The sequence below is a fragment of the Orycteropus afer genome, unplaced genomic scaffold (assembly GCF_000298275.1).
Source record: "Orycteropus afer afer isolate SDZICR_OR568_19922 unplaced genomic scaffold, OryAfe1.0 scaffold00123, whole genome shotgun sequence".
NCBI classification, from domain to species: domain Eukaryota; kingdom Metazoa; phylum Chordata; class Mammalia; order Tubulidentata; family Orycteropodidae; genus Orycteropus; species Orycteropus afer.
The window spans coordinates 1,104,261-1,125,614 of record NW_006921710.1 but is presented as its reverse complement, the minus strand read 5'-3'; the positions used below and the strand labels follow the sequence as shown (position 1 = coordinate 1,125,614).

At 37.5% G+C, this 21,354-nt stretch overlaps 1 protein-coding gene across 1 annotated transcript in view; it reads right to left on the bottom strand.

Annotated features, from left to right (window-relative positions):
- Positions 1–21,354, bottom strand: part of SETX (senataxin) — a 129,306-nt gene that overhangs the window by 88,214 nt on the left and 19,738 nt on the right. Inside the window, exons 3-5 of the mRNA XM_007944204.2 lie at positions 19,415–19,524; positions 2,027–2,246; positions 1,129–1,248 (exon numbers count right to left, since the gene is read on the bottom strand). Of these exons, the coding sequence (XP_007942395.1) occupies positions 1,129–1,248; positions 2,027–2,246; positions 19,415–19,524 (450 nt within the window). The remainder of the gene's footprint in view (positions 1–1,128; positions 1,249–2,026; positions 2,247–19,414; positions 19,525–21,354) is intronic.

The following is a 21,354-nucleotide window of genomic DNA, read 5'->3' as shown; positions in this document are numbered from 1 at the left end:
AGAGAACAATCATGGGAGAAAGAAGAGCTGTTTATGCACAGAAAGAGAGCTCAAAGGGCAGGAGTGCATGGAGGGATGGACACAGGGAAGAGGTGATTGTCAGGAGGAAGTGGGAGGGGAGCTGTTGCACTGTGGTGAACTGTGGTCAATGTCATGAGACAAAGTATATGTGAACTGCTGTATGGAAAGTGAATTTGCTCAGTAAATTTTCCCCAAAATCACAATAAAAAAAAAAAAAATCATCTAGCAAAAATATATCTGCCATCAAAAAAAAAAATCAAAAAAACTACTGATATTTAACATATTTCTTTTGGAAATCTCCTAAAAGTTAGCTAGCCATATTCAAGTTGATTGAAGAGAAGTGAAATGAAGGAAAAATACATTCTTATGGGATTTGGCATCCTCAGTCTTAAATGATTTATTCTTTATAAAGAGGATTAGAAATGGTTATGTAGGAATAGACACTCCCTGATCAGCATGATAAAGTCATCAGCAAATGAAGGCCGGGGTCAAATAATAAACATGGTTACAAGTTTCAGACCCCAGTTTCTAGACTACTTAGTATAATACTGTCCGAGAGAACTTTCTTCAATAATGGAAATGGTCTATATCTGTGCTAATACAGTAGTCATCAGGCACGTGTGGCTACAGAGCAACTGAAACATGGTTAGTGAGACTAAAAAACTGAATTTTAAATTAGACACACGTGGCTCATGATTACTATGTTGAAAAGTACAACTATTATGAGGATCAAGGTAGAAATGAAGAACCAGGATAAAGGGAGACAGTGGAACCAGGGAAGCTCCACAATTTTAACTATCATGTCTTTAAACATTTATCTCCCCAAAGTTCTACTCTTCTTTCCATCACTAGTTAATTTATTCAACGTGAAACAGTTGGGTTCGTCTCTCTGGGCTTCAGTCCTTTCTTCCATAAAGGGAAAAGTGCTAAATTATACACTAAAGGTCCTTTCCATTTAAAATTCTCAATCTGTGATCTAAACCATAAAATATTAACAACTTTAATTTTCTCCACACTATAAACCCAAATTCTTGCAGTGACACTAGCATTTTAAAAATGCACCATCATCACAGTATTAAAATATATTTAGTAAATAAAGTTTATTACCATCTGATTGCCTCTCCATGGTGTGAAGTATTGACTGCATAAAATCGTTTTGTTTGTCTGAGCCCAACAGTAAAGAATCCATGGCTTGTTCTTCAAGAATGGTCAGCAACATGCAAATACCTATAAGATCATTTACAGTTTTCTTGAACTGACAAACACACATACCATTCTAATGTCTTTTCTGATTTAATTAGCAAAAAATAATAAGATAGGAAGATCAAGTAAAACAATATCCCATTCCTCAAACACGTAAACCTGAGATATTTGTAAGTAAAAAAACAAAACAAAACTCACTGCCATCGAGTTGGATCTGACTCACGGTGACCCCTCGTTGGGTTTCTGAGGCGGTATCTCTACGGAAGTAGATTGCCCAACCTTCCTTCTGAGGAGTGGCTGGTGGGTTTGAACCGCCAGCCTTCTGGTTAGCAGTCAAATGCCTTAGGCACTATGCCACCAGAGCTCCCATTTATATGTAACTACTCCCAAAATTCAGGACTCTCAAGTAACTATTCCCTAAATAACAGGACTTCAGACAGCCTCAGTTGAAAAGGAGAAAAAAATGGTACTAACTTGGGTGGAAAACAATTTCTAAAATAACTGCCACACAACTGTTATTTCATCAACTCTAAGCTGCCTTTAATGTTAACATGCACCATTATTTCACATACTACTCAAAGAAAAATCATTAACTGACACATGACAGTTTCTAAGACTTGGAATAGAGAAGAATAGAGGAAATAGAGAAGAGTTATTTCAAGCTAGTATAGACCTTATTGAAATCCAGTATTTAGCAATTTTTATCAAATCATCAGATCATCAAAGGAAGTTGTACTTCCTCCTCAGAATACTCATAAGAACATGAAAATACTGATCATATTAATGTAGGTAAAATACTCACCTAGCCAATAGTTTTTGTAGTTAGTAGTATCATACATGTGCGATGGTAGAAGAATCAATTTACCCTTCTCCAGGACAGAAGAAGTATAAATGTCTGGACTTTCTAAAAGCCCCAACTCAATGACTTTGAAAAGGCAAGTTAAAACCTCCTGTAAGTCATAATAATCATCTCTGTCCACTTTTCCCAAGTTTCTTGAAGTCAGGATGGCCCAACGCCGAACCTTATGCATAGTAATAACATAGTACATCCATTACTTCACTCAACAAATAACTGCACATACATTAAGAACATGATTAAGAATGTAAGATTCTCTGTAGAGTTTAAAAGACACTTACTATCAGTAATGCAATGTTTGGATCTTACCTGATCCTGATTTGAACAAACTAGCCCTAATAAATCATAATAAATACATCATTTATGAGACAATCATTTCTAGTCATTTAAACAATGAATTACTAAAATTTTAGGTGTGATAATGGTAATGTAGTTACGGTTTAAAAACAAGTCTTTATCTTTATACTTAAGTACTTATACTGTAATGTCCAAAATGTGCTTACAAAACAGGTTACAGCATTATTATCAATGCTAAATTTACTGAAGTTGACAATTTATTGTGGTTATCAAAGAGAATACCCTTATCATTAGGAAATGCACACTTTGTATTTAGGAGTAAAGGTATATACTGTATACAACTTACTCTGTAATGGTTCAGGAGAAAAAAATTATGTAGTTAAATTGAAAACAAATGATTACTTAGAGTGAAATGTTAACTACTGGTGAATCTGGGTATGTACGTGTGTTATCCTATTCTTATTCTTGAAAATGTTCTGAAAAGTTTGAAAAACATTTCCAAATAAAAAGTTTGAAGAAAAAATAACACACACAAAGTTTAAAAAAAAAAAAAAAAAAGACATGTGGTCTCTGGAGCCAGCTGCCTATATACACACCCCACCCACCACTTACAAGCTTGTTATGACTATGAACAAGTCTCTTGATTCAGTTTCCTCATCTATAAAATGTAGATATACCCCACTTTCTAAGAGTTGTTACCAGGTTTAAATAAACAGGAATAGACGGAAAGCACTTAGATCTGCTTCTGACATCCAATAAACCTGAATATTCACTTATTTTTAAAAGTCTTTATATAACATTTATTATGACTGTCTAAATAATGTAAAACAATTGATATTAATTCTGAATTATATAAAGGCTGCTGGTAAGAAAGGTGATAAAAGATCTGTTGTTTGAAAGGTCTTTATTTCAGAAACCTTTTTTTCGGAATAGTACTTGGAGGACCTGCTTCTAGGTCAGTATTTTTTTTTTTTTTTTTTTTAAGCACATGGAAGATATTGTTCCAATAACTTTTGGGTTATATATTTGTGGTTGAGAAGTTAAGTGTCAAGCTATTGAGGTCCCATCGTAAGTAGTCTGGCTTTCCTGATGCATTACAGTATGTATAGGTACAGATATGTCTTTTCTCCAGCCCCATTACGCATCCCTTACTTGTGCCTTTCACTGAATCTGAAAAATACCCCACCACTGTCACCTCAGGAGCTCTGGTAGCATAGTGCATAAGGCATTTGACTGTTAACCAGAAGGCTGGTGGTTCCAACCCACCAGCCCCTCCTTGGAAGGAAGCTTGGGCGATCACTTCCACAGTGATACCACCTCAGAAACCCAAGAAGGGGTCGCTATGGATCAAGTCCGACTCCATGGCTGCACATTGTGTTGCGCTGCATACTGTCACCTCTTCCCCATTCCCTATTCTTTCCTTCAGAAACCATGTTAGGCCTTCTAACTGTATCCTCCATGTCTCTTAACATCTTTTCTCTCCATCCCTTGATTCTCTGTAGCACATTCTGGGTAGTCTGTTTGACTGTCTTTCAAGTTTACTAATTCTCTTCAGCCATGTCTAAGCAGCCATTTAACCCATCTACTGAGTTTTCAATTTTACTGTATTTTCACTTTTAGGTATTCTATCTGAATCTTAAAAATATTCCTGGTTTTTTGATAGTAGGTTTTCATGTCTTTTATCTAAGCATTTTATAGTCTGTACCTAGTAATTCTAATTACATGAAGTTCTTTGGCTACAGGTGTGTATTATTTCTGCTTTCAAACTGGCTTTTTTTTCTTTTTTGTAATTTTGGCAACTTCAGCTGGGACACATCTGTGGGAATTTGGCAGATTCAGTTGAGGGTGGATCACTTCGAAGAGATTTGCAATGGTTTCTGCTATATGTCAAAAATACAGTATCAAATACACAAGGCAAACATGAACTTTTAACTAACTAATATGAAGACAGGCCTGTGGTTACAGAGTCTCAGAGTCATCTTCCTTCTCCTTCAGCTGTGAATTATTTTCTAACATATCTCTGACTAAGGGTGTAGGCCTTCAAAAGCTTTATGTTAGGTCCATCCCAACTCTGTCCCTCCACCCCCCAGATCTTTAACATATATCTGTTAAGTGAAGTTTAGGTTTTCCTAATTTGGGGTAACACTCTCAGAGTGGCTGAGCCTCCCCACCCCTGCCATCTTCTATTCTGGTTTCCAATCCCTTAAGTGTTTTTGGACTGTGAAGACATCCATTATACTCTTGCCTTCTTTGATAAACATTTGAATTCCTGTCATATTTTATCTAACATTTCTAGGTGTTTTGTAGCAGTAACATTTTTCTGTTTATATGGTCACTAGAGTACCAGAAATTGAAGTCCTAATGGCCTTTTATTTTTATTTGGTGGAATCTGGAGGAGACCTCAAACTTAGACTAATCATAATCCTTTGGTTTGTGACACTCTTTTGTCTTTGCTCTGTGCATAGTCCACATTTAATTTTTTGTTTTTTAAACAATGTAACCAGCACTGACAAACTCACCTTTGAAAACAAAAACTAGGACCTTCATCATAATATATAACCCCCCACCTCCTCTTAACCTCCCTGGCTTAAGGTACTCATCTTGAACTGCACATTCTTCTTTCCCTCACTTTCTTAATAGCTATTGCATTCTCATGTATTCCTAAAAAGTGTTCATTTTGTTTTTATTTGTTTTCAAAGTTGCTTTAGGGGACTAGGCACACAGTGGAAGGCACTGGTTTCCGGAACTCATGCTGCCTCTTTCTAGTCACATAGCCTCACGAACCCTTCTGGGTCTCAGTTTCCCCTCTATAAACTACACGTTATACCTAAGGTCATTTTGTTTTTAACTTATAAAAAGCATCCCCTGCTACATATAATCTTGGGGGACTCTTTTTTTACTTAAAATTATATTACTAAGTGTGGTGCAGTGAATTTTTAATATGGCTCTGCTAGCCATGATCTTTTTGAGTACCACCAGATAACTGGGGGGAAACTATGCAAATATTAGGTGCTTGTGGTCCACCCACCAAGGGGATTGGTAGCTTCTCAATAATGCAAGGTACATGACATCCTTCTGAGGGTGGTATTGTTGTTAGCTGCACTGAGTCAGCTCTGATCATAGCAACCCTAAGTACAACAGAACAAAACACAGCCCAGTCCTGTGCCATCCTCACAATCCTTGCTATGCTTGAGCCCAGCGTTGCAGCCACTGTGTCAATCCATCTCATTGAGGGTCTTCCTCTTTTACAATGACCTTCTACTTAATCAAGTGTGATATCCTTCTCCAGGACGGGTCCCTTCTGACAACACAACTAAAGTGGGTAAGACGAAGTCTGGCCATTCTTGCTTCTAAGGAACATTCTAGCTGTATTTCCAGACAAATTTGTTCATTCTTCTGGCAGTCCAGTCTTCCTTATTCATTATCCAGCTTTCACATGAAAGCTTTCAGGCAACTGAAAATACCATAGCTTGGGTTAGGCACACCTCAGTTTTCAAAACAACATCTTTGCTCCTTAACACTTTAAGGAGGTCCTTTGCAGCTGGTGGCGTAGTGCCTAAGGCATTTGACTGCTAACCAGAAAGCTGGTGGTTCAAACCCACCAGCTGCTCCTCAGAAGGAAGACTGGGCAATCTACTTGCATGGTGATACCACCTTGGAAATCCAAGGAGGAGTCACTATGAGTCAGATTCGACTCAATGGCAGTGAGTTTGTTTGTTTTGGTTTTTGCAGATGTGCCCAATGTAACAGAATGTCTGATTTCTTGACTGCTGCTTCCATGGGCGTTGACTGTGGATCCAAGTAAAATGAAATCCCTGACAACTTCAATCTTTTCTCTATGTACCATGATGCTGCTTATTGGTCCATTGCTTATTGGTCACTATAAGTCAGAGACAACTCGACAACACCTAACAACAACAGTTTATTGGTCCAGTTGTTAGGATTTTCGTTTTATGTTGAGGTGTAATCCATACTGAAGACCGTAATCTTTGATCTTCATCAGTAAGTGCTTCAAGTCATCTCACTTTCAGCAAACAAGGTTACGTCATCTGCATATCACAGATTGTTAATGATTCTTTCTCAGATACTGATGCCATGTTATTCATCATATAGTCCAGCTTCTCAGATTATTTTCTCAGCACAAAGACTGAGTAAGAATGATGAAATAATACAAACCTGACATATACCCTTCTTGATTTTAAACCCCCTTCCTCTATTCGAACAGCCTCTTGGCCTATGTACAAGTTCCTCATGAGCACAATCAAGTGTTCTGGAACTCCCATTCTTTGCAATGTTATCCATAAGTTATTCCAATCCACAGTCAAATGCCTTTGCATAGTCAATAAAACATAGCTAAACATCTTTTTTATATTCTTTGCTTTCAGCCAAGATCCACTCTGACGTCAGTAGTGACATCCCTCCTTCCATATCCTCTTCTGAATCCAGCTTGAATTTCTGGACATTTCTTGTCAATATACTGCTGCAACCATTTTTGAATTATCTTAAGCCAAGATTTTACTTGTGTGCGATGTTAATTATACTGTTTGATAATTTCCACATTCTGTTGGATCAGGACCATGGAAATAGGGTGTATGGAACCCTAATGTAAGGTTTGGTGAATTATGCCATTTGTTAGGCTTAAAATGAGCCATCCCAGAAGCAGAAGGAAGAATCTCACTGCCATCAAGAAAGAACCAGAATAGAGTGTGTCCTTGGACCCAAGATCCCTGCACTGGACCTCAGTGGTGGAGACACTGTAACAGCAGAAGTAGGAGAACCAAGAGAGCGACATCAGACAGAGTGGCCAGCTTGCTGGCCCACAGAGCAAGAAAGCTGAGTGCCTTTAGGCAGGAGGCTTGCTGGCGGAGTAGGATGCACCTAGGTTCACCTAGTGGCAGAGCTAAAAGAGCTTTGTAACACTTGTCTGAGCAGGACAAAGGTCAGGTCAAGAGGCCAAGGGCCAAAGAGAGGTGTGCTTGCAGGCATGCCCATGGGGAGGCTGTCCTGATGAAAGAATTGTAACCTGTTACTTCCCCAATCAATCCCCTAATTGTGAGTACTGTGAGCTGTGTATGGCCACTACAATGAATTATCAAACACTGCAGAGAAGTAAAGTGCTGGCAGGTGTCAGAATTGGTAAAAATGTTGGAGGGTGGCAGCATGTCTGATCTCTGCCTTGTACAAATCAACCTTGGACTGCTGATGTGGCTCTTGATCCTTCTCCCACCTCGTGAAGTTAGAAGAGGTCAGATGATGACACCCTCCATGGCCCTTTTGCAGTAACATTCATCCACTTTGTTTCATGTTGGTACTTTGACTACTACTAATATTCCATTATGTGACTCTTCCAGTTTATTCACTGACCCTCCTACTGAAGAGTATTTTGGTAGATGAGTAACGTGCTCTGGAATTTCTTACGTATGCCTCCTGTTACACACGTTCAAGAGTTTCTCTTATACATGTCTAGGAATGAAACTGCTCAACAATGATGTTGCCAAACTATTCTCCAAACTGACTACATCAGTTTACGCAATGAAACGCCAACAATGCAATGCACTGCCATCGAGTTGGATCCAACTCACAACAACCCTTCCTTGGGCTTCCGAGGCAGTGTATCACTACATAGAAGTAGTTTGCCCAACCTTCCTTCTGAGGAGTGGCTAGTGGGTTTGAACCACCAGCCTTCTGGTTAGCAGTCAAATGTCTTAGGCACTACGCCACCAGAGCCCCCCAACAGTTTACACGTCTACCAAAAATGATAAACAGATCCTGCAGATCCACATCCTCTCCAATAACTGTATTCTCAATCACACAAGTATAAAATTGTATCTCACTGTGATCTTACCATTTCCTTGGTAATTTATATCAAACGTGTCTTTGTATAATTCTATCAGCCACAGGTGTCTCTTTCTCTGTTAAATGCCAGTTCAGGTACTCGTACATTTTTCATTTGGTGTATGGAGATATTCTTTGTGTTTTCACTTCATTCATGATATCCTCTTGGAAGTAGCTTTCTGAATGTGTCTTTGATGTTCTTATATTTGACTATACTGTCTAGGTAGGTTTTTCCTTCCCTCACTTCTTTGACACTCTGTTGTTGTTGTTATGTGCCGTCAAGTTGGACCCCACTCATAGCGACCCCTCCTTGGATTTCTGAGGCAATATCACTACAGAAGTAGACTGCTCAACCTTCCTTCCGAGGAGTGGCTGGTGGGTTTGAACCACCAGTCTTCTGGTTAGCAATCAAGTGCCTTAGGCACTATGCTACCAGAGCTCCCTGTTTGACGCTATAGGCCCTTACAATTTAAAATCTCATTTTTTTTTTTTTTTTTTTAATTCTAGGAGTATTATGTTCAAATCTCTTGTAACAATAATAAATTTATCTATTCTTCGCTGTAGCTCTAACAATAACTGCATCATATATTTTGAGGCTATTTTAACCTATTTTAAAATATTTATTTTAAATTGCTACTTACTCTTGATGAATTGAACCTTTTGTTATTATGCAGTAATCATCTCCACTCCTGTCCTAATGTCTGTTTTAGTTGGTATTAGCACAGTTTCACCAACTATTTTTAGGTTACTATTTGTCTATTGCAGTTCTTTTTCTGTCCTTTACATCAACTTTTTCATGCCCTTATGTAAGGCATTTGACTGCTAACCAGAAGGCTGGTGGTTCAAACCCACCAGCCACTCCTCGGAAGGAAGGTTGGGCAATCTACTTCCGTAGTGATACTGCCTCAGAAACCCAAGGAGGGGTCGCTATGAGTCAGGTCTGACTTGGCGGCACGTAACAATAACAATGTTTTTTTAGACATGGCCCTTGCACACAACACCTATCTAGATTTTTTTGTGATACAATCTGGTAATCTTTATCTTTTAACTGACAAATTCAGTGCATTTACATTTAGTAAAATTGGTATCCTTAAACCTTTTTATGTGTCTGAATCATATTTTTTGTTTCTTTAAAAATATTTCTTACTTTTTAAAATAATTCCTATTTATCTCTGCCATAGTAAGGTGAAAACTTAGCATGCTCTCACTTCTTTGTTCTTCTCATGTACATTAACCCAACAGGCTGTATTACTAATTCCAAGTTATTACTGATATACTGTAGTAAGTTTCTTTTAACTTAGTTCTGTTTTGTTTTGAATAATAACAGATTTCACAAGTCTTACTATATCTCTCTTATAACATCTCCTGGATTATTCTTACTATATACTGTGTTCAGAGTGGGTCTTTGTGTGGCAAACCTTCTATGGCCTTGTATGAATAGACGATTTTATCATACATACACATCTACAAAAGTTTGGCTGAAAATATGGTTTTAGTTTTAAGGTCTTTTCCTCCAACACTGAAAATACTATGCCACTGTATTCTTGTATCCAATATATGAATGTTACAAATCTGGTGTCAATCTGATTTATGTATGTTTGTATATGATATTTTTTTGGAAGAAGTTTCTGTATTTCTATATTTATCTTTGATTTTGTTCATAGTTACCCCTGAATTTACTGGAATTCATCCAGACTTCTCCAGAGGGAAATTTAATTCACAGACCAAAATAACAGACATGTGATGAACATAGATTTTAATAAAAACAAAAGTATTAGAATAATTATCCAGTAATTTTAAATTATAATGAATATGCTAAAATAGATAAGGAAAGATATCAATATGAAACTAGAACTGCAGAAAACATAAGAACATAAGGATTTCACTACAGTATAACCAGGAGCTCTGGTAGCATAGTGGCTAAGGCACTTGACTGCTAACCAGAAGGCTGGCGGTTCAAACCCACCAGCCACTCCTCGGAAGGTTGGGCAATCCTACTTCCGTAGTGATACTACCTCGGAAATCCAAGGAGGGGTCACTATGAGTCAGGTGTGACTCGACGGTACACAACAACAACAACAACAACACAGTATAACCAGGCAGGTTTTCCTTCTCTCTCCTCTTTGACACTCCATCAAAAAAATAAATAAATAAAACCCACTGCTATTGAGTTGATTCTGACTCATAGCGACCCCATAAGGTTACCAAGGCTGCAAGCCTTTATGGAAGTAGACTGCCTCATCTTCCTCCCATTAGAAGCTGGTGGATTTGAACTGCCAACCTTCTGGTCAGTAGCCAAATGCCTTATCCACTCTGCCACCTAAGCGTCTTTTGATACTCTATAGGCCCTTACAATCTGAGATCTCTTCTTAATTCCAGAAAATGTTCAGTATTTCTCCAAATTTTCATCTTTTATTTTTCTCTTCCTGGAACTTCTTCCATGTGTATTAGAGCACTTCTATCCTCCATCTCTCTCAGCTTTTCTATTTTTTATTTGTCTTTTTATTCTTCCCTAGGAAATTCTGGTCTTCTAATTCAGTAACTCATCTATTCACCTGTACCAATGTTATTTATTCCATCTCCTGAAATTTTTGTATTTTAAAACTCAATTTATACTTCATATCTTATTATTCTGTTTTGTTCTTATGTTTACTACAGTTCTAGCTTCATGTTGGTATCTCTATCAATTTTAGCATGTTCATTATAGTAATTTTAAATTACTGGACAATTATTCTATTTCTGCTTCTATTAAAATCTATGTGCATCAAATATCTGTTATTTCAGCCTGTGAATCAATTCTCCCTGCAGGAGGGAAGGTCAGGCCCCAGTTTAAGTCCCAATAAATTCAGTAAGAATCTATAAACAATCTACAATATAATTTCTAAGGCCAGAACTTCAACCTTTATTCCCAAGGAAAACAGCATTAAGAGAACACACTATTAGATTAATTCCTTAGTCCCTGAAAGGGAGATAATGTTAAAGCAACTATCAGAGGTTAACTGGCCTCTACCTGCTTGTCTCATCATCTCACAATCATACCTCTTGCTAACAAACTAGATTCTGCACTGCCCTGACTTTATTCTTGCCTACACCTGAATCAGATTTTTGACTTGCCACAGGTTAAGTATAGGCATTATTGATTCAAGGCACTTGTCATCCCAAAGTTTCTCCTACCTTTCCCCATTTTCTCTCTTGAGTTCCTCCAGAGTTGAACTTAAAGGAAAGAGCCAACAATGCTGATCTTTGTTATCTTACTCTTAGCTATCTGTCTTAACATTCATTTTTGTCACATTTTTCCAGAAATTCAGTTTATAAGCTCATCCTGAGAGGGAGAGATTTTGTGTCCCTTCTCCCCTCCCTACACTCAGTCCATACCACATTTTAATTAAAACTAAAGATTGTCTCTATTTAACTCCCAGAGTCCTACTCCAGAACTGAGTCTCACTAGCAGCTTAGGATTTCCACCCATTAGTCACATAAAGTATACTGCAGACTCAGACACCACCAGGCCTACAGGTCCTTAACCAAGATCCTAGTTGTTAGATTAGACCTGCTTCCTTTGTAAGAATAAAGCTTTTAAAAAGCCAGCCCCAGAGAGCACCTGGCTGTCGATCTTTTTTAACAGATAAGGAAGCCGCACCTTGTTTTAAGTAAGCTTAACTCCAGATTTCCAGAAAGATGGCAGAATAGGCAGACAACCTACATAGACCCTCAGCAACAAAGAACTTAAGAAACCAACTGAAACAAATACAGAAGATAATCCTGGAACCTTGAGCTCTGAAGGGAAGGAAAGTAGATAAAATACCAACTAGTAGAAGAACCTGAATGAAAACAGTGAATGAAGAGGCAAAGGAACTATGGACTGTCACCTATACTAACAGCATGGCCAATTTGAGTATTTACAAGTGGCATTCCGATCCAGGCAGTAACCTGAGAATTGGCTCTGCTTGCCAAGGACTGAATGGGCAACTGCACTGGTGGCTGACAACTAGAAAGGGAAATAGCAAATAGGAGACAAACAAAACTGGACTTTCTGCTGTGCTGAGGGCACAACCATTTTGAATATCTGCAAGTAACGTGGCCATTTTGAATATATGAAAACAGGATTCCAATCCAGGCAGCAACCAAAGAATAGGCTCCGCTTGCCAAGGACACCATGGCCAATCCCACTGGAGACTGATGACTAGAAAGGTATGATACACCCCCTTGTTACTCCTATATCCCATACCCTCTTGGTCAATCATGGTATGGCCATCCCCCACTTCAACCCACCTTCTGGACCAGCAAGAATTCCATCCTGGTCTGTGTGCCCTGATAGCCTGTGTCCCTAACAGAGACTGGGTGCCCTGCCCCCCTACCCAGTTTTGTTTTAAAATTATTTTTCTTCCTCCTTTCTTTTTATTTTTTCTCTTTCCCTTTTCTGGTTCTTGTTATTTTTTCTTTCCCAATTTCCCTTCTCTTTTCTTTTGGTTCTTTCCATTCTTTTGTTTCTCTTTTTGCAGTTTTCTCATTTTTCTTTTTATTATTCTTTTTCTCTTTTTAACTTTTCATTTATTGCTTCCTCCCCTTTTTTTGCAACTATTGCTATTTATGTGGTTTGTGTCTTTTTTTTTTTTTTTTTTGTCTGAGTGGGAGACGGCAACCACACCTACGTGACCCAACCATACCCACACCTCCTGCAGCCTCACCCTCAACTGCTTCATGTTCATCCATAAATAGCTAACAAGAGATCTGTGCACACACTCTCATTCTCTATCACACCTACAAGCAGACACTCACAATGTGAGTGCCTAAGTGTTGCCAACTAGAAAACAGAGGACCACAGTATCCTGCTCACTAAGATATATCAAAACAAAACACAAGGAAAAAAATCTTGGGTGAATAACACACCAACATACAATCAACGATTAAATATAAATTCAATGACATCACAATGTCTCAGAGACAAATGACCATCCCAGTCCACACAAAGAAGCAAGGTAAAGTAGTACAAAGAAGGGACCAGGATATAGACCTGGAATATCTCTGAGAAAGCAGCAGCTCTGGAACTCCTTGATAAGGAATTCAAAAGAATTATACTTCTTGTTGTTGTTGTGTGTCACTGAGTCAGATTCGACTCATAGCAACCCCTCCCTGGGTTTCCGAGGCAGTATCACTACAGAAGTAGGTTGCCCAATCTTCCTTCCGAGGAGTGGCTGGTGGGTATGAACCGCCAGCCTTCTGGTTAGGAAGCTTCAATAGATTGAGAGACAGATCAGGGAAAACAGTGACAAAATAAGAAAAACAGACAATATTCTAGAACAGTTTAGGAAAACAATTTAAGAATAAACTGATAAAATAAACAAAAAGTTAGAAACAATACAAAAATAAACAGAAATACAGAAGATTAATACTAAGATTTCAAAAATAAATAACACCTTCAATGGGCAAAGGAGTAGAACTGAGTTAATGAAAGGCAGAACTAGTAAAATTAAAGACAAATACCTCAATACTATTTTGGTAAGAGATCAGTCAGAAAAATGATCAAAACAAAAGGAAGAAAGCCTATGATTCACATGGGATACCATCAGGAAGAATAACTTACATGTAACCAGAATTCTCAAAACTAAGAGAAAAATAAAACCATAGATGAAATTGTCAAAGATTTGTTGGAAAAGAATTTCTCTAATATGATGAAAGATGAGAAGATATTCATTCAAGAAGTTCAACAAACTCCAAACAGGACAGACCCCAACAGAAAATCACCAAGACATATCATAATTAAACTCACCAAAACCACAGACAAAGAATCCTGAAAGCAGCACAAGAAAACAAAAAGTTACCTACAAAGGGCAACCAGCAAGACTAGGCTCTGAGTTCTCAGCAGAAACCATGCAGGTAAAAAGGCAATGGGATGATATATATAAAACCTTGGGGAAAAAAAAAACTGCCAACCAAGTACTATGTTGTTGCTGTTGTTCTTATGTGCCGTCAAGTCGGAGCCGAGTCACAGCAACCCCTCCTTGGGTTTCGGAGGCAGTATCACTATGGAAATAGATTGCCCCATCTTCCTTCCGAGGAGTTACTGGTGGGTTTGAACTGCCAGCCCTCTGATTAGCAGTCCAGTGCCTTAGGCACTATGCCACCAGAGCTCCCACCAAGTATTATATATCCAATAAAACTGTTCCTCAAATATGCTGGTGAAATTAGGACATTTCCAGAAATTAAGGGAATATGTTAAAACCAGACCAACCTTACAAGACACACCAAAGGGAGTCCTTTGGACAAAGATCCTGCAAGAGCAGACAACCAATGATTAACACACATGATGACATAATCCAGAAACCAAGCCAGTTACCTAAGTATCCAAAGTAAAATAAGCTTACAAGACTGTAAACAGAGAACCAGACATCAATTGCTAAACGAGTACAACTACAAACCAAAAAGTGTGAAAAAAATAGTGTTAAGTACAGAACTTGCAAATGGCGAGGAAGTCAAGACAATTATAAGATTGAACAGATTGTTCTAAAGTTGGGAAGAAAATTATAAATCACAGGCTAACCTTCCCATCATAATAAAGAGAGGCACAAATATTTAGCAAATACTAAAACAATATCAACAAAGGTAATGATAACAAAGTTCATAAGCAAAATGAGCTCAGCACAGTAAAGTATATGAACAAAGAAATCAGCAACACCACGAAAAACCACCTAACAAAACAACAGCAACAATTCTTACTTGTCGATAATTACACTGAATGTAAATGGATTATATGTACCATTCAAGAGACCTTGAGTTGTAGACTGCGTAAGAAAACATAATGCTGTCTACAAGACTCACCGTAGACACAAAGACAAAAATAGACCAAAATTCAAAGGCCAGAGAAAGATGTATCAAGTAAATGACAATCAAAAAGGAGCAGAAATGGCAATATTAATTTCTGATAAAACATTTTAAGACATTATATAACGATTAAAGGATCAACTGAACAAGATGACAAAACCATAAAAAAAAAATCTACATACCAATGAAAGAGCCCCTAAATACATAAATCAGACTTTAACATAATTAAGAAGACAAATAGATGACTCCACAGTAATATCAGGAGACTTTAACATACCATTTTCAATGAAAAATAGAACTGGAAAGAAACTCAACAAAGATGCAGAGGAACTAAACAATACAATCAACCAACTTGACCTTATAGACATCTGCAGAGCACTTTACCCAATACCACCACAATATATATTCTTTTCTAGTGCACATGGAACATTCCCCAGGATAGACCATATGTTAGGCCACAAAGCAAGCCCTCAATAAATTTAAAAACACTCAAACACTGCAAAGCATCTTCTCAGTTCACAGTGCTATAAAATTAGAAAAGTAACACTAGGAAAATCAATGGAAAAAGAGCAAACTCATGGAAACTGAATAACACCCTCCTTAAAAACTACCAGGTAATAGGAAAAACAAAAAAAGAAAATAAAAAATTTCCTCAAATCAAACAAGAATGAAAACACAACATACCAAAATCTTTGGAACACAAAAAAAGCAGTCATCAGAGACAATTTATAGCAATAGACGCATACATCAAAAAAGAAGAATCAAAATCAACACTTCAACCTAACATCTCCAAGAATTAGAAAAAGAGCAGCAAAAAAGGTCTACAGTCACCAGAAGAAAAGAAATAATAAAGATTTAAGCAGAAATAAACGAAAACAGAAAACAGAAAGACAATGGAGTGGATAGATGGGTGGACAGGCTGAACTATTAGGTATGTCTATGAAGTGGGGAGTGTACCCAAGAACATGTATAGGGTTGGCAGACAATGGTCCTATAAGTTTGTGTGTATGATCTGAATTGCCAGGTGTATAGTAGAGCTGACAAGGGACAAAGTTGTGGTCACTGCTTGGTCACAACCAGCTACCCAGAGGGACCAAGTCGTTGAACCTGTGGGCTTGGGACATCAAGCTCAATTGGCATAACATACTACACAAAACACTGTTTCACCTCCTACTTTGGCGAGTAGCGACTGGGATCTTAAAAAACTTGCAAGCTTCCATTTAGATGCAACGATGGGTCTCTCCTTGTCCAGAGCAAAGAAGAATGAAGAAAACCAAAAATTCATGGAAAACAATTAGTCCCAGCAACTGGTACACTACCCGATCTGCAGCCTATATAACTATGAGACCAAATGAACTAGACAGTGCCTGGCTACCACTGTCAACCACTTGGAAGGGGCTCTATGTAGAAGATCCTGGATAGAAAGGGAGAACAATGTGAAACAAAACTCAAATATCATTTGGAGAAAAAATACAAAGAGGGGACCAGGTTTGCTGGTCTGATAGAGCCTGGTGGAACCACTGAAACTATGGCCCTTAGCTGCCCTTCAGGTCGGGAATTGAACCCAGACCTGTGGCTTCCAGCCAAACAAAAGACAGACATATGAGTTGAACATTTACCTGAGGTAGATACACTCCTTGGAGAGAACAATCATGGAAGAAAGAAGGGCTGTTTATGCAAAGGGAGACAGCTCAGAGGCAGTAGTGCATGGAGGGATGGATACAGGGAAGAGGTAACTATCAGGAGGAAGTGGAAGGGAGCTGTTGCATTGTGGTAAATTATAGTCAATGTCATGAGATAAAGTGTATGTGAACTGCTGTATGGAAAATGAATTTGCTCCGTAAATTTCCACCCAAATCACAATTTAAAAAAAAAAATATATATATATATAAAATAGAAAAAAAAAAAGACAATAGAAAAAAAAAATCAACAAGACTAGAAGTTGGTTCTCTGAAAAAATTAATAAAATTGACAAACCACCAGCAAACTTAACAAGGAAAAGAAGAAAACGCAAACAACATGAGTAAGAAATGAAATGGGCAACTTCACAACAGAACCAACTGAAATAAAAAGGATATCAGGATACTATGAAGAACTGTACTCCAACAAATTTGAAAACCTAGAAGAAATAGATTTCTAGAAACACACTACTTACCTAAACTAACATAGACTGAGGTAGAAAATTTGAACAGACCCTTAAGAATTAAACAGGTCATAAAAAAATTACCAAGCAAAAAAGTCCTGGTCCAGATGGCTTCACTGAAGAATTCTACCAAACATTCAGAGAAGAGCTGGCACCAATCCTACTCAAACTATTCCAGAACATAGAGAAAGATGAAATCCTCCCAAATACATTTTATGAAGCATGCATAACCCTGATACCAAAAACAGGCAAAGACACCATTAAGCTTAACTCCAGTTCTCTGCCTTGCCTCAAGTACACTTGTTCTCCTTCACAAATTGAATTGCCAACCACCTATTCAGGCCTACAGATTTATCACCATTTATCACTTTCTACTTCTGGGGATGACTACATACTTTTAATTCCCTCTTTTTAGATTCTTCATCATATGTGTTTGGCACAGAGAAGATTAAGATTATACCATCATCTTGAAGTAGAATCCCCACTGCCAGAGCTTTCCTGGCCGTCTTTTCTTTTTGCCTTGCCTTAGATTGGCAGAGCAGCTCTTCATGACTATTGATGGGCTTAATGTTGTAACTCAGTTCTAGATGCCAATGTTCATGGGACCTGCAGCATAGACTACCCTCATGACATGGTGATAAGACATTGAAAATCAGCAATAAACTCTGTATCATAAGCTCTATACTTTGGTGTGGCTCTCTGCTTCTGTTCCTGTCCATTGTTCTGATTTTTCTTTCTTCTAAATAATATTTTATCACATTTGATTAAGTTTACACTGCAAATTAGGTTCTCATTTGACTATTTCCACATAAAATGTTTGGTGACATTAGTTACATTTTTCACAACATGTCAACATTTTGTGTTCTGGTTGTTTCTCTTCCGGTACTCCAGTTTCTCTGCACCCTTATCTTCTTTTCTTTGTTGTCCTTATGGTCTCAGACAGATGGTTTTTCAGTAGAACATTGAACTTTCAGACAATATTCTTTATTTTACTGTTTTGCTAAAAGGTGATCTTGGGATATATTCAATGTTTAAGGAGTGTCTCAATGTAATAGTGGCTCAAGTGGTCCAGTTAAGTCTGGTCTTTTTTAAGAATGTGTGTTTTGTCCTACATTTTTCTCCCATTCCATGTGGTACCACCTATTGTGACCCTGATCAGAATGGTTCCATTGTTCTCATTTTATGCCCATTTTCATTTCTAACAACTAGAGAGTTCCCCTGTTTTGTCTGTTTGTCTTAATCTTGCTACTCAAATAATTTTCAAAAATATTTTACCCAGTGAAAAATGTAATCAATGTCACTGAACTTTAGTACATGTAAAAATTACTGAATTGGCATATGTTCTACTGTGTGTATTTCCAACAATAACAAAAATGACTTATGTATTATAAAATTTTTTTGTTATTGTTGGAAATATACACAGCAGAACATACGTATGCATACATAAGGAGCTCTGGTGGCATAGTGGCTAAGGTACTTGCCTGTTAACCAGAGGCTGGCAGTTCAAACCCACCAGCAGTTCCGCAGAAGGAAGGTGGGGCAATCTACGTCCATAAATATTTACCAGCTCAGAAACCCAATGGGGGTCTCTATGGGTTGGAATCGACTCAATGACAGTGAGTTTGGGTTGGCTTATGAGGAGATCCAAGAGGATGGGAAATAATTCCTAACAGTTGATGCTAAAGCTTAAACAAGGGAATATCTGAACTTATTTCAACATATTACTGAGCTTATGAAGAAGGACGCTTCTCTCTTGCTTCCCTTACTTGCTTGCCCTAAACACATGGAAGTACCAGGTTTAAAAATATATATACACACACACACATATATTACATATACGTGTACATATACATATATACGTATATATGTATATGTATTGTTTTTTTAAAACCTCATACTTCCATGTGTTTAGAGTGGGGCAAGGAGGTAAGGGAAGCAAGAGAGAAGCGTCCTCCTTCATAAGCTCAATCATACATTGAAAGAAGTTCAGATACTTCTTTGTTTAAGCTTTAGCATCGACTGTTAATTATTTCCTATCCTCTTGGATCTCTTCTTCTTTGACCCACAACACACTCTACTTACCAATGACAATTTTACAATTAAAAAAAAAGCTTAGCAAGTATCTTTAACAAAATACACATCAAAAGCCTCTATTATAGCTCTCTCTATGTACAAAAGAAGTCCTTTCTATTGCCTAACATTCATATAACTTACCACTGCCTGATGCTCATACTCACCATTTCATTGGGATGTACCAAAAACAAATAGATCCCTGGGTGTTTGTCAAAAACCTGAAAGGAACAATTGGCTTGCTCCATCCGACAAAGTGCTTCAACACATAACTCATCTAAACAAAAAAAAAAAAGCAGTAAATATAAGACAAATCTTATCAACTTATTAAGACTCCATAAATCTCTAAGTATAGAACAAGATTCCCTTGTTCTGAAAGTAAATGAAGGTTTTTTGGGTTTTGTTTTTTTTTTTTTGTTACTTCTAACTGAGGCATAAAAATGCTGATAGTGTGAATACAGGAACAATTTTTACCTACTTAACATATTAATCAGTTGACCACAGTGAATTATTATGAACTATTCAGATTTTAGTCTAAACTTTAAAAAAAAAAAAAAAAACTTTTTATTTTGATTTGGGTGAGATTTTACAAAGCAGATTCATTTTACATTCAACAGTTCACACACATTTGGTTACCGTCACCACAGTGTAACATCTCACCTCCTACTTCCTCCCTGTGATTACCCTTTCCGTGTGTCCTTGCCTATGCATTCCTGCCTCCCTAACTTTCTCCCTATGCAAATACTGCCCTTCTAATCTCTCATGGTTGATTGTTCTAAAGACTGCATCTCCCAACTATAAGTGCTCAGCTCATAGGACTATTGTTAGGCTGAGAGTTAAGCCATAAACATCTTCTTTTAAACTTACCATAATTATCTCCAAGAGATATATTCTTACAAGTATGGTTTTAAGTCCAATTTCATGTGCATTTTAACATTTTGATACATCTGTACCTTATCTGATATAGCAGTAAGGAACAAAGTCAGCTTTCTTCCCAAATGGCTAGTTCTCCTAATCCCATCTTCTCTCCACTGATCTGAAATGCTACCCTCATCCAACAATAAACTCCCAAAATACATCTAGTTTCTTTTTAGACACACTATTTTGTTCTACTGGTCTCTGCTAGCATCATTCTAATTTCTGTCGCTTTACAGAAAACTCTTTATTTTTCTTTTGAGAAGTGTCCTGAAAAGACTCATATGTTTAGTCTGTCAAGCTTCAAAATATATTAAGCTAGTGATAGCTGCTATCTCTGAGGAGGAGGGATCATTACTCGAAGAGCAAAAAGGAAACATCTAAGGTGTTGATAATGTTTTGCTTGATTTGGGTGCTATTTTCACAATGTGTTTAGTTGAAAATCAAGCTTATATACTTTTTTTGGATATGTTATTCTTCAACAAAAGTCTGAAAAATGGCTTCTTAGAATTTTAAATCTAATTACTGAAAATCTATTGACTTAGACAGAATTGCTAATTTAATCAAGTCTTTAGATCTACATTTTCACTTACCAAAAATATAGAGGTTAGAGAAATAAGCTAAACAAAGAAGCCATCAGAAAAATGCAGAAATACATTATTCTACTACGCAGTCTCTTCAACAAATGAAATCCATGCCCCCCCCCAAAAAAAGAGTGTAAGAACAGACTCTTTTTAGCAAAAAGATGGAAACAATCTAAGTGCTCATCAACAGATCAATGGATAAACAAAATGTGGTATATACATACAACAGAACACTACTCAGCCATAAAGAGAAATGAAATCCTGACACATGCCACATATGGATGAACCTCAAAGACTTTATGCTCAGTGAAATAAGTCAGTATCACAAAAGGACAAACACTGTATGATCTCACTTAAACGAGATGACAAGCACCAGTAAATATACACAGGTCGATGGTTATTAGTGGTCATCTAGGACAGGAGAGAGGAGGGAGTAAGGGAATCAATTCCAGGGAAGTAGTGAGTTTATGTCTAGGTTGATGGGAAAACTAGCATTAAGAGTAATGACTAAAAAACAAGATCTGTACCTCACACCACACACAAAAACAAACTCCAGATGGATCAAAGACTTAAATGTGAAACCTAGAACTATACAGTTTCTCAAGGAA